The sequence below is a fragment of the Helicoverpa zea genome, chromosome 19 (assembly GCF_022581195.2).
Source record: "Helicoverpa zea isolate HzStark_Cry1AcR chromosome 19, ilHelZeax1.1, whole genome shotgun sequence".
Classification (NCBI taxonomy): Eukaryota; Metazoa; Arthropoda; class Insecta; order Lepidoptera; family Noctuidae; genus Helicoverpa; species Helicoverpa zea.
Genome location: NC_061470.1, coordinates 4,926,639 through 4,939,711, shown reverse-complemented (window position 1 = coordinate 4,939,711; position 13,073 = coordinate 4,926,639). Strand labels below are relative to the sequence as shown.

General features: G+C 35.2%; 2 protein-coding genes across 4 annotated transcripts in view; one reads left to right on the top strand and one right to left on the bottom strand.

Moving 5' to 3' along the window:
• LOC124639890 (Fanconi anemia group J protein homolog) overlaps positions 1-13,073 on the top strand; it is a 74,829-nt gene that overhangs the window by 46,758 nt on the left and 14,998 nt on the right. For 2 of the 3 annotated variants that reach the window (XM_047177400.1, XM_047177399.1), the window contains exons 4-8: positions 6,583-6,678; positions 9,995-10,136; positions 11,113-11,302; positions 11,786-12,022; positions 12,726-12,845. In XM_047177400.1, coding sequence (XP_047033356.1) covers positions 6,583-6,678; positions 9,995-10,136; positions 11,113-11,302; positions 11,786-12,022; positions 12,726-12,845 — 785 coding nt within the window. Of the gene's footprint in view, positions 1-6,582; positions 6,679-9,994; positions 10,141-11,038; positions 11,303-11,785; positions 12,023-12,725; positions 12,846-13,073 lie in introns of all 3 variants that reach the window. The other variant, XM_047177401.1, reaches the window with a different exon arrangement.
• On the bottom strand, positions 2,871-5,763 carry LOC124639892 (probable fatty acid-binding protein). The gene is made up of 4 exons (XM_047177402.1): positions 5,621-5,763; positions 4,482-4,651; positions 4,003-4,113; positions 2,871-3,531 (listed from the first exon to the last, which is right to left on the bottom strand). Exons 1-4 carry the CDS (start codon positions 5,691-5,693, stop codon positions 3,472-3,474), a joined length of 414 nt encoding a protein of 137 aa, XP_047033358.1. The 5' UTR covers positions 5,694-5,763; the 3' UTR covers positions 2,871-3,471.

The window sequence follows — 13,073 nt, the reverse complement described above, 5'->3', positions numbered from 1 at the left end:
GTTTTATCAAATAAGGTACATATTTCACGGCTGTTTTTAGCACTTAGTCTTCATCCGTACGTCCTTTACTCGTAATTCATGTAAAACATACGTATAGTTAGTATGAATGAATCGTATCATATCGCTTCATTGACCGATGACATGTTGTATAAAGGTTATATCGGATTTTTTTCTTGTTTTGATTTTGAAAATAAAAATACTTAGTATTAACAACCATTATCAGTGACATTACTTGCAATATAAATGATGCAAGTAGCTTTGAATAAATGTAATACAAAACTTAAGATTTGCCTACTATTTACCAACATGTTTCTTTAAATATAAGAGAAAGAATAAAACCCGTGACTCCCAACTTCCAAGTCTGAGTAAGCATCACCTCACTTGGCGTCAGTTCTGCAGAATTTTACTCTAGCAAGCAAAGTTTACAGCCTCGCAGTTCAGTCCATTTAATTAAAACCTTTATTTGCACAACCGTTTTCACACTTGCCACAGTTTTACAGTTTTTGTTTGGACTAACTATTTTTTTGGTCTGTTAACACCCGACTTTCTTGTAGATGAATGTTTTGGGTATGCATATGCATTTCGCATATACTTGTGTCGGAGAAAAGAAATTACTTGCATATATGTATAAGAATCTTTACTGATATTATAAATGTAATATTAACTAACTTATTAATATTAACTCTGTCTGTATATACATTTGATACCTACTACTTACCATGGCCATACTCAAGCAATTGAACGATAGTCTTGCTCATTTTATTTTTAGAACTATTTTTTACGTATAGGTGTGTGATGAAAACAGTCGATTCAGACTGTGCCGTGTTGCCGACGCCAATTTCAACACAGTTGAGAAAAAGTAAGACAGATAGGAAAATGAAACAAGTTGAACATCAAATTCCGTAACAATTTTTCAAATAGATCCATATTTAAACCAATACACTTCCAAAAAACCCTGCCGTTCCTTCGGTACTCCGTTTGAAACCTACCAGTATTCGTATATTTACTTTCGAACTTTCGCAGGCAACGCGAATTCAAAATATTGCTCAAGTCGGGAGCAGAAATAAAATTTCTCTGTTTTCAAACAGTAGAATAGTCGCAACAGTTTTTTTTTTTCTTTTCGGTATTGCCAAAGTAATATCAATGTTCAGTCTGTGTTAGGCAAGTTTATAGTATGTTATCCTAAAAAACTCGCGTTATCTTGTGTAGCAATAAATTAATTTATAGATATTGTAAAGCATTCAAGTTCCTATCTAGTGCTAAAATTGAACTTTAAGTGTTCAGAGTCCTATATTTGTGTCGAGAATAAAGGTTTTTTTCTTGAGACCATTGTAAAAGGAACACCAACCGCTTTAAACAGCACCCCATGCTCTTTCCATTCAAACAACATCCTGTAATTACCCTCTTCTCACACAGAAAATACCCGCTTCCAAGGCAATATTCCCAAAAAATCGAACTGACTCAGCAGTACCACTTATGGCATCAATAAAACTCAAAACCCCATACAGTCAGCGTATCACCCCTCGGGACCTCAAACAAAAAAAAAGTGAAACCGTGACATTTCCCTTCTACATTTAGGCACCTAAACCGTTTGCAAACAGCATTGAGACCGGGACGCGAGTAAATGAACGAGGGGGTTTAGAGGGGGGGGGGTCCTAAACAAAAGGTGCTAGCCCCCTGCCCAACGCCACATCGACCCGAGCCGAAGGGTGGTGAGTAGAGACACCAGGATTTGGGACACCTTTGGGACGGGTGCTAGGATTTTATTTGATCCGCGATACATGTTGTGTTTTTGGTCATGTTTGCCTTGTTTTGCCATCACGGAACAAAAAATTATGAATAGTACCAAATCACCATGACTAATAAACTGTTACACATCCACAATGCAAAACTTTAATTCTGACTTAACAGAGGCTGAATCTTGAGTTCTGTTTCTCCTTAAGAAAACAATTAGTAAATACCGCCCCACGAAGTTTTAAACAAATTAGAAGTCAAATTAAAATCTCTATGAAGGGTAGGTATCAATTAATAGCAAAATACTTAGTGAAACGTTATTGAAATAATATTAATTCTTCAGGATACCTACCAATTTCCACCAAGCATTCGAATCGTGATAAAGACATATTATTATCATACATACATATTATTATATTTCAATATATTATTATCCTCATCCACAGTACGCTCAGAAACCAAAACAAAACACCAAAGTCCCGAAATGAGGCACCCCCTACACAGGGTGGTTGTGCTTTTTCGCAGCGCGTGTCACTTCGGAGGGCCGGGCGCGGCCGCCGACACTGCGGGCGTCGGGATCCCGCGGCCGGGCGCCGTCGCCATGGCAACGACACCGCGACACCACACCCACCCTCACCCACCCCGCGCCACGCCAAAACAGCCCCTAACACAACAACATACGGACCATTGCTCACTTATATACCCCAGACACATAGGGTGGACTACATAAGGACGGTCAGGCGATGTAAATAACGCGAGATAACTTCAAGAGGGTCTAATGGAATAGGGAACCGTGTTTCGGAAAGTGCCCCGGAGAGAATGTTCTGGGTTGTTAACTCACGATAAGGGCCACCATCCATGTTAAGTGAAAGTCGATATGGATTAACTTGCCCAAATTTGATTACGCAGATGTTTTGCTGTAGTTCGGGAACTGCGCTTTAAATATTTAGACGTGAAGCTATTTCGTTTAATGGAGTATTGATTTCGTTAGTGATAATTGTCAGCTGGTGTGATTAAAATATAATTCAGATTATTTATCACCGTTGAGTCAAACACCAGTTTATACCCTTACGTCTTAAGGTCCGTAAGTTTTGTGTAGGGTTTACCAATTTTTGTTTTCAAAAATAAAAGTGGTGTATACTTCTTACATGTATTAAATTAAAATATTTAGGTACAACTTCATGAGGTGTCTGACATGCTAACAGCAGTATTCTTCGATCTTAATAGTTTTAACGATCCTTAATCTAAAATCTAAACAATAGGTTTATCTCCTTACAATAAAAGTAGTAAATGTAGTAACATGTTTGCTTATTTAAAGAAACTTATAAATAACATGTTTAACATAAAATTAACTTTCTGTAAGCTCGCAAACTTTATTTTCTCAAACATGTAAAAACTCTGGGTTGTTTTTTGTGTATATCTAGGTACCTAAGGGTATGTTTAGGCCAAATGAGCAAATCGCTCAGTTATAAAAAGTAATAGGTAAAACCTATTACTTTTTATAACTTTCAATTTATTTTTAGACGAAAGATAAAAATCTTACACTTAAAGTTTAGCAATGCTAAAATGATATGAAATATAGGTACTCTACCTACTCTTTGATTGTTTGGTCTAAACGCACCCTCAGCAATCAACATTCCTATTACATCAAACTATATTTTAAATTTGACAAAAAACTCACGCAATATTCTTAAAAATCTTTGACTAGAATTGGAAGAATCTTCTTTGTCACCCAGATCATTGCTGTACGACGTAATATCTTTTTACTACTTTATCCAGTCCCTTAGCTGTTGTCGTCTGAAAGAACACAAATATTATCAAATGGTAGCAAAAACTTTGAAAGCAATCTTCACACCTTTTATATTTTTCTAACTGCCAAATGAAGGGTACAAATTCCCTAAAAGACGTAGATAGAGAATCAAGTTTCTTGGAGAAATTATCAAGGACAGTTTAGCTCGTGTTTGTAACTCAGTGGAAAATTCTCAGAAACAGCCTCGAGTGCTAGGTTAACGCCAAAAGACTAGCTTTCCTGTACATGGATCTAAGCTATATTTGCTTTTACTGCATACCAAATTTAGTACTGCAGACACATTTCTGCTCCTAGCTATATAAAAGCCTAAGCAACGCTTGTCGATTGAGAAAAAAAATCGCGGGATCGATCCTAGGATAAGTTCGAAATCGAATAGCGCTCAATAGAAAACAGTGGAAATCGCTCTATCGCTGTGTACGCATAGTGGGAACACTAGTTTGTAGCATAATAGTGCTTACCACAGTCATCTTGTCAGGCCAAAATTCTCTGACGTGCGTAGAAATCTTTCCGTTTTCATCTATCTGTATGTGCGTCATTATGTTATCTTCTATTGTCATTGTCGCTTTTACCTGTAATGTAAAATCCGTTAATTTTCTTCTTTCTCTACTAAGCAAGCAGAACACTTCATCAAATGCTTTACGTTTTTTTTACATTAAAATAATTTGATACCATAAGTAAAGAATTAAAGAAGTCTAAAATGCTGCAATATTATGCTTTTGCTCTAGCTTTTTATTTGGTCTAAAGAGATATTTATTTACTTGAGATGTGGTTTTTGGTTTTCTTTCTTTTTATACGATATGCTATCATAAAATCACGACGGTCTGGATGAAAGTGCTAGATTTTCACCAAGTAACCCTCCTGTTCTCCCTCTCCAATTCCTTCTTTAGCCCTTTTTATATGCAAACAATTCCTCAAAATTCTATAATTTCCTTCTTACCTTAACCCCATCAGCTTTAACCTCTTCGAACTCGACTCCTGAAGTGAAGGTGACAGTTGTACTGGCCATAGGAGATATGAACTGGAAGGTGTATGTGCCATCCTCGTTCTTGGTAAGGATGTGAGTCTGGCTTAGTTTCAGCGCTATTTTACGAGCGAAATAGTTTACACCTGGGGGAAGAATAATGTTTTTGATTAGATTTTATAACGCGTGGCTGCTTAGGAGATGAATAGAAAACATATTAAACTAAAATATGAATGGAGAAAATAAAAGTCTGTTTCATTAAACTGTAGTGACTAGTTTTGTACTGATGAGATAAAAATACTCAATACTTTATAAAAATACTCAATACTTTATGAAAATTTTAAGCCTATTTGATAATTTAATATGACTTATTTGGGATAAGGGCAGCAGGATGGACGATGAATATGACTTATTTGGGTGCTCCTTTTTTCGCTCAAGTTTGTTAAGGGTAAAACTGGACAAAGACCGAAGTTAGAATTTCATCGTTTTTACCCATTCTTTATCTGCCTCTTATACCTTTAACGATTTTCCATCAATATAATTAAGAAAATCGACATACTTTAAATATATTCTTAAGTACGTACTTATTGCATTAATTAACTACAGATAAACTATTTTTATTACCATTATCATTTGCAAAACAAAGAAATGTACCTACTTAGATCAAGATTTGACATGATTTCGTTTATTTACCTACACTAGCGTCTCGGACCTAAAAAATATAGGTACACTAAGGGAAGGTATATAAATATTTCAACTTACCCAAACCGCTTTAAGCGTTTAACATGAAAGCAAAATAGTTTTACTGAGAAAAATATATTTGCAAATAAAAAAAACATCTCAACTCTACGCCTTTATTTTAGTTTATTATTGTTTCACACAATAATCTATACTTAAACGGCTGCACTAAACGAACTTGTAAATAATACAAAACAGCTGAGAGTTTATCATTGTTATAACCTTCATAACCGGTATCGGTAATGTTTATATTTATTTCCGTACGATTCATACTTACCCAGTCTTCTCCACCAACAAAATAAATTAACTAAACACAAAACCGAACTAGAATCACTTAAAAACAGAACAAAAAATAATAAACCTCCTTTCTAACTCACCAATAAAAATCAAATAATCTTCAAAGTTCTCCGAATCGGTTAAAACGTACTTTTTACCGAAAACCTCGTCCATTTCCGACGGAGTACAAACGCGTATGATAACTAAGTACACAAGTACTATCAGTAGGTAACTGATAACGGAGAATATCAATGGTGTAAGTTCTTATCAGTTACGCAAGCATTGTAAATTATGTTCGTCCGCGATATTTATTCAAAATGATGCTAAGAGTTGGCGCAAACTAGGCGATTGATAGACAACATTGACGTAAATAATTTAATATGTTATAATCGAAATTTTTTTTGGTCTATTAATTTTATATCCGTAAGTATATTATTATCAATAAACCTGAATAATTCAATACAAAGTTTTGGGTATATGTTCCTAACCGTTAAGGAGTTCCCTCATGAGAAGTTATTCCTGGCTGCAACATCAGGTCATTTCGAAATTTTATATGTATTGTCATCGAAACTGACTATCGAAATCCTAAAGTCTACAAGAAGTGGTTCAAAAAAAAATCGATATGGGCTTAGCACTTAAGCAGTTTCATGCAGTTCAAGCGATTTTTTTGTGATGGTCGCCAATCGCCAAATGTGCGCGAAACGCACACAGGAAGGGAACTTTGCATTATATTGATATTAAAATATGCTCTCACCATAAGGTTTTGACATTTAAACCTTATCACAATGATCTTTTTCACACAGTTTTTTTCCCCTCTGAAAAAAACACCAATAAGGATAAAGTCATGTAAGGAAAAAAATCATATAAGGAAAAACTACTTTCAAATGCCAAATACTGTTACGCTTTTGCGCTAAAACGGTTATCCGGTTTAGATTAAATTGATATGGAGAGAGCTAGAAATCAAATCCTGGTTGTGTAATTAGTGAAACTTTTAATACCTACGGGTGATATATATAAGCTGATAATTATCACAGTAAATAACTTTGATAAATTATGTTTTCAGGTGAAAAAAGTATATACTACAAACCGGAGCAGGATGGTGCGTCTTCCACCACCAAACGTCAGGAGAAGACTCCCTACAAGGATGAATCAGATGAAGGTACAGTACCGAATTTTATTGCCTATTTTTCTTAAATATAGAAAATACCGTGGCAGAGAGGATTTGGATGATCTACATCCTGGAATTTATCAAAAGCAAGTCCAAGGTATAGGCTAATTTCTGCCTAACTCTCAGACTTCGTAGTGCACTTAATATATTCCATGAAAAGTGGCCAGGAATTGTCCAATTGAAAAAAATCTAGACTATATGGTGAGCCTATCTAACGATCTAGCTAGAAAAAATACAATGTAGAGATGTAACTAATATTCAAAATAATACTGATGCATAAATCCGTGACAAGATGATATCCCGGTATTACGAACCTTAGCAATCCCCTTCCTGCAAGGTATCTACGGCATACAAAAAAAAAATTGCAATTACTTACAACAGATTCAAATTATTAACAGATGCAACTAAGAACAGGTTTTTATCATCCCCAGTCATAATAAAGTGGACTGGCGACATGACGAGGGGTCTGAATCTCGATATATTTACGTCTATTACTCTCCCTGACTTATTAACTGTAATGGCGGGGTGACGCCATAGTGACGCGCCGCCATTTTGAAATAAAATGATTTTGTTTTAATGATACATTGTTGGCTGAAAAATAGTGTAAGTGATCCTTTTTTTTTAATTAAAGATAGTGGGCCGTTAATGAGATGAGCTTAAGATTCCTATTATGTACCAATAAAATATTCTACCGCAGTTCAATGACTCCCCACCCTTCCCTTTTCTCCTTTCTATTCTACCAGTTACCTTGATTTTGTGCAGTCTTTTCTTATTTTAAAAGACCGTAGGTATGTCTTAAACAAACCCCTACTTTTGAAAGGCTTATGTTTAACTGATCACCAGATATAGTAACAAATGGCAGACAAAAATAGTAAATGATCACCAAAATGAAACTCGCATTTTAATGTAAAACTATAACCAAAGTTTTAACACTTTGCTATCCTATTTAAGTGAAATTACTCCAAAATAAATCATGCGTAAGCCAAAAATAGTAAATGATCACCAAAATTAAACCACCATTTTAATGTAAGATTATAACCAATGTTTTTAAATTCTGCTGTTCTATTTAAGCAAAATGAGTCCAAATAAATCATTGTTATCCCAAAAGTAGTAAATGATCATCAAAATTATACTAGCGTTTTAATATAAAATGATAATCAAAGTTTTTACATCTTGCTATCCTGTTTAAGTAAACTGACTCCAAAAAAATAAGTTCGGCCTGATACAATAAATGTAATAAGATTATGGGTTTTCCCGCACTAGGGTGGAAAATTGTCTATTGCATGCCTCTAACTAAACAGTGCGATAAGAGTGTTTTCGAGGGAGTGTATTGAGAAACACATTCTTCTTCTTCTTTCTCCTGCCCTGTTCCCAATTTTACTTAGGGTCGGTGCAATATGTCATTTTCTTCCATTTTCCCCTGTCACTCGTCATACTGACACTCACGCATGCATTGCAAGCCGGACACATAACTTAATATGGCATCATAATATTTTATTTGGTAATAAGCCTACATTTTATGGCAATCACAGTGACTTATTTAGGCAAAAATAATACATTAATTTGGTCGTCAAGAGTTGGTGATCATTTACTAAATTTGGTGGTCGAATACAATTTAAAGTGAAGTCGTGACTAAAATAGCTGGTACTATTACATTTTTAGACTTTATTTGTCTGGTGTTCATTAGATATTTCTGGTTACAAAACTAAGGGTATCAAAGCATTTTATGGTGGTCATTATATTTGTTCCCCTTTTGAAAGTAAAAGTATTCGTAATTAATCTGTATTTACGACTTTATGCTACAAATTGCGCTTAGACTTTTAAACATTTACGCTTTCACCTTCTTTTACAAAACTTACATACGTAACGAATACCTTCCTAAATTACGACGTTCTTTGCTCTGGCTATACTATGATTACAAGACAAACCAATCAAAATCCAATACACAATATACTATAGTCTACAACTAAATGCTAAATCCGCACGTTGATTAGACGTGAACATTATTAGTGGGATCGTCGTCTGCTAGTGCGAGTATGCCGGAAATGTCATAGCTAGCGCATAGCTCCACGAGCCGCCTGGCTTTGTGTAGCACTGCATTATAATCGGACGTTGGTACCATGTTGATGTTACGCGACGGTATGACGTCATAGAAATAGGATAGGCGAGAGTGATTATAGTAAGATTATAGGAATTGGTCACTTAAAAGGGAACATAAAACTGTCCAAATTGAATCTTTTTATATGTATCTTTGAATCTCGTCCTATTTGGAGAGTCAGTTCATAGTATGTGAAGGGCGTTTTTGGGGTCTGTCTTTTGTAAACTTGACTTTTAAAAAAGTGTTGATTTTCAGCCTACTTTGAATAAATGTCTTATTGTCTTACGCGCGTCTTGTGCACGTAGTAGGTTTTTGATTTATTTATTTTTTTAGGATTGCGAACAGGAGTCAACACAATTAGATAAGTTATGTCATTTTATAGTTTAAGGCAGGTTAAAATAAGTTAAACCGAATTAATTTGACTTTGTATCTGACCATTTAAATCAAACTTTGCTAAAAACATAAATACCGCGTAACAGCCTTACATTTCTCTAGAACCGTTACTAATATACATAGGTAGTCAAACTGCATTCATCCACTTCGTGTCATGACGTATTCTCAGTATGCCTAAGCTTTAATTCCGTAGAAACAATGTGCTTCGTCTAGCACTGAGTGATGAAAGCCGATTACATACGTTCACGTATACGCACCATGAGAATACTTAGCTAGATGAGAAACTGCGATAAATATATATTAATATTCTATATTGTTCAGTTAGACTAAGCGCCGGCTAAAATTACCTAAATGAGATAGATAGGTGAATGTGTCCATCATTACCTATCTAATTTTAAATAGACATATACCTATAAGGTTGTTATTGTTTCAAGACTTTAAAGAAAATGACCACAGACTTTTTGAAGGTTGGTTATAGGAGTCCTTATAATATCACTTCGTCGTGCGTGTGTCTCTCAAGACCTTTTGTCCCAGGAACGCAGGTAATATTAAATACTAAGGTCTACACTAATAATAAAATTAAAACTACACAGTCATATATGCCGCATTTTCTATATATTTTCAAGGGAATCAACAGTTTAATAAATGTAATAAATGCAATCTCATAAGAAACAGTGCTTATAGGAAATGGTGGAAGATTTTTCATAATTCTTATAAGCCGATTCTAACTTCTTTTCCTAATTAAATTCTAAGTGGGTTTATTTTTCTTGACCCTCAAACAATTTTTACAATACCACAATTGTTATGAATTTACAGAATCTTCGTGTAACCAGGTGACTATTCACAAGCGACCACGCCTAGCTTCCACGGAATGTATAGATGACAGCAAGAAGAGTATCCCTCACACCCCTGAGAAGACCACCAATGTTGAAATACCTAATACTCCTGAAAGTGTTAGGTATGTAGTACAGTCTATTTTGTTTAGCAGTTTTGTATTTTTAATTTGGCTGGGTTTTTTGTTCTTTTTATGCTTGCGTGGTGATTGACACTGAATCGTTCTCTGTGTGAGAGGTCTGTGTCCAGTAGTGGTTTAGAAAAGGCTGATGATGATGATGTGTTTATGCTTGCAGTTTGAAAAGTTTAACCGATTTAAATTGGTGTGGTGATGGTATTAAGTAATCGGATGCATTAGTCATATTACACATATTGGGTTTAAGAGCTAAAAATGTACGAAACTCTTTGCATGTTTTTAGTTTTTACGAAAATAAAGTCACCAACTCGAACTTCGATGTTTCCTAAATTTTTTTCACCCTCATTTTTTTAACGAAATTAAGTAATAAATCATTTTATTAAACAAACAACATCATGTTTATTTTTCATGTTGCATGTAAACCCTCAACATGTATTATTGCAAATAACCTGGTGTTGGGTGCCTTGAGTGTTACAGCTGGTAATTGATGCTTTCTTATTTTGTATCTTATGTAGTTTACAATAGATCTTAGATTTGGACAAATAATATGTTGCTTTGGTGCTTTATGTGTAAACTGTGATATTTTGTTGTTTATATAGCACCTGAATTTTATAAATTATTTTTTATACTGTGTGTACTTAAATATGAAATGCAATAAAATAGTGTTCATAGTAGTTTTGATTTAATTGTTGTTTTTGTGTGATTATTGGTCGGTAGCATCAATATCCAGTATTTTTTACAATTTCTTCTTATTACACATATTTTAAGTTACACCTCCCTTTTAACATGATCTATATACTATACTTAAACAATACGATATTGATGCAACTCCCTCAAAAAGAAAAATAACTTAGTAGATAGCAACTGCATGACGTACTAGGGTGACATAGGTGGTTGGTTGCAAAAACCTTTACAACCTGGTGGAAAACCTTCGGATCCGCACATCCATGTTTGTTGATTGCAGCCTACCAACCATTTACTACGGAGCCAGGACTCATACACAGCTGAAACAAGTCATTAAAGAGTTTAAGAGGACCTCGTATTGTGGCCAAGTGAAAATGACCCTTCTGTCTAGTAGAGATAAGAGCTGTATTAAGGACTTCGATAGGAATCTCTGGACTTCTAGGAATGATATGTGCAGGGCTTGTATTAAGGTAGGTTTTACGTTTGATTTTGTATTGTTTTATAATAAAAACATCTTGAACTGTTTCCAATTTTTGCTACCGTATCGTTTTCTTGGTTGCTATTGCTACAGGTCATTTATAAGCTTACTAGCTTCCGCTCGCGGCTTCGCACGCGTAGAGTTCGGTTATATCGCGTTTCCAGAATTTTCTTTCCTATAAACCTCACGGAGCCCGAGACCTTTCCAACGAATGCAAAACCGTGGAAATCTGTTCGTGCGTTCTGGAGTTATAGCGTCAGGAAGGAAAACCCGGCTTATTTTTATATAATAGATTTTTTGTGTTCCCTATAATTAATATAAGAATTACTGGACTTATTAAGTTATTAAAAAGAAACAATATATCAAACGAGAAAAAGTACATAAATCGTTCATCATCAGTCCAAAAACAAATATTGCTTGCTAACAAATAACATTAAAAACAAATATCTAATTAAAAATATTGCTATCCTTCCAGCCGCTCCGAAAAAGCGAAAGGAGCGAAAATAAAGAGAATTCGAACTGTAAATTCTACGATAACCGAGTTTCCATGAACCACGGCTGCATGCCAGCTGCCTTCGACCTCGAAGATCTGGTGGAAATAGGCCGCGAAAGAGAAGCCTGTCCGTACTATGGTGCCAGGGCTATGGCGAAAACTTCCCATATTGTATTCTGCCCGTACAACTATCTGATTGATCCTTCTATCAGAAATAGCGTGAGTGTATTTTTTTATGCCGTCATTTTTGGAAATAGTATTAGGATAGTATTTGGAAACGCAAATGTCGTTCCTGTTTGTGAACTCTCCCCGGTCGGATTGCCGTCCCATCGGGCTATGAAAGTGAAGGAATAGGGAGTGCACCTGTGTCCAAGCAAATGTGCGTGCACTATAGGTAGTATGTCCTACGCAGCTGGCTGATCTCCTTATTTGAGATCAGCTATCAGTATTTGGGATGTGTTTATTTTCAGAAGTAGTACAATAATTGAAATTAGTTTGAAGGCGTGGGTATTAAAATTCGGATTTCATATTTTTTTGATTTGGTGGAATTATATCATTGAAAAACTGCTGAATGCCGCTGCCAACCTTGAAGTGCTGGTATAAATAGGCCTTTTTATTTAAGTCCCGGTTTACCGACAACATAAACATCAGTTTTTCTTAACTATTTACTATGAATTTTTACATACAATTTTCAAAGTAAACAGTTGTTATGAAAAACGGATGTTTAAGTTGTCCTAAATGTTCGGACCTCCAAAGGGACAGGCGTATGTCCAAAGTACGGTAGACAGCACATCAGTGGAAACTGTCATGCACCTTAACTCAATAGTAACAAGTACGATTTTCCTATAAAACTGTTACCACTGACCTGAAGTTGACTGTACAGTATCAAGGTGGTATATATTTATTTCTGTTTTTCCTACAGATGTCAATAGAACTGACAGGTGCGGTAGTGATAATAGATGAAGCTCATAACATCGAGGGTATCTGTCGGGACGTCGCCTCCGTCAATATCACCAGGACACAGATACAGAATGCTATCAAGGTGAGCAGTGCAAAAGCACAGATTAATAAACAAGAGTAATTTAACACCTTAGGAAGACCTAAGAAAAAATGGATGGATTGCATGAAAGATGACATGAATAAGAAGGAACGTAAAAAGTAAGAAGTAAAATGATTAATGCCCATTATCACTAACAAATACTTAAATTTACAGAACACTTAATGCGAATTGCTTGTTCACCAATGTTTTATGTGTCCCTATAACTTTTAT

What these genes read in the sequence shown, in the direction of transcription:
- LOC124639892 (XM_047177402.1), bottom strand. Translation starts at nt 5,693, where the DNA reads ATGGACGAGGTTTTCGGTAAAAAGTACGTTTTAACCGATTCGGAGAAC. An exon ending in AGATTATTTGATTTTTATTG is followed by an intron (nt 4,652 to 5,620) that starts GTGAGTTAGAAA and finishes TTCTTCCCCCAG; the next exon opens with GTGTAAACTATTTCGCTCGT. An exon ending in GGCCTGACAAGATGACTGTG is followed by an intron (nt 3,532 to 4,002) that starts GTAAGCACTATT and finishes GTGTTCTTTCAG; the next exon opens with ACGACAACAGCTAAGGGACT.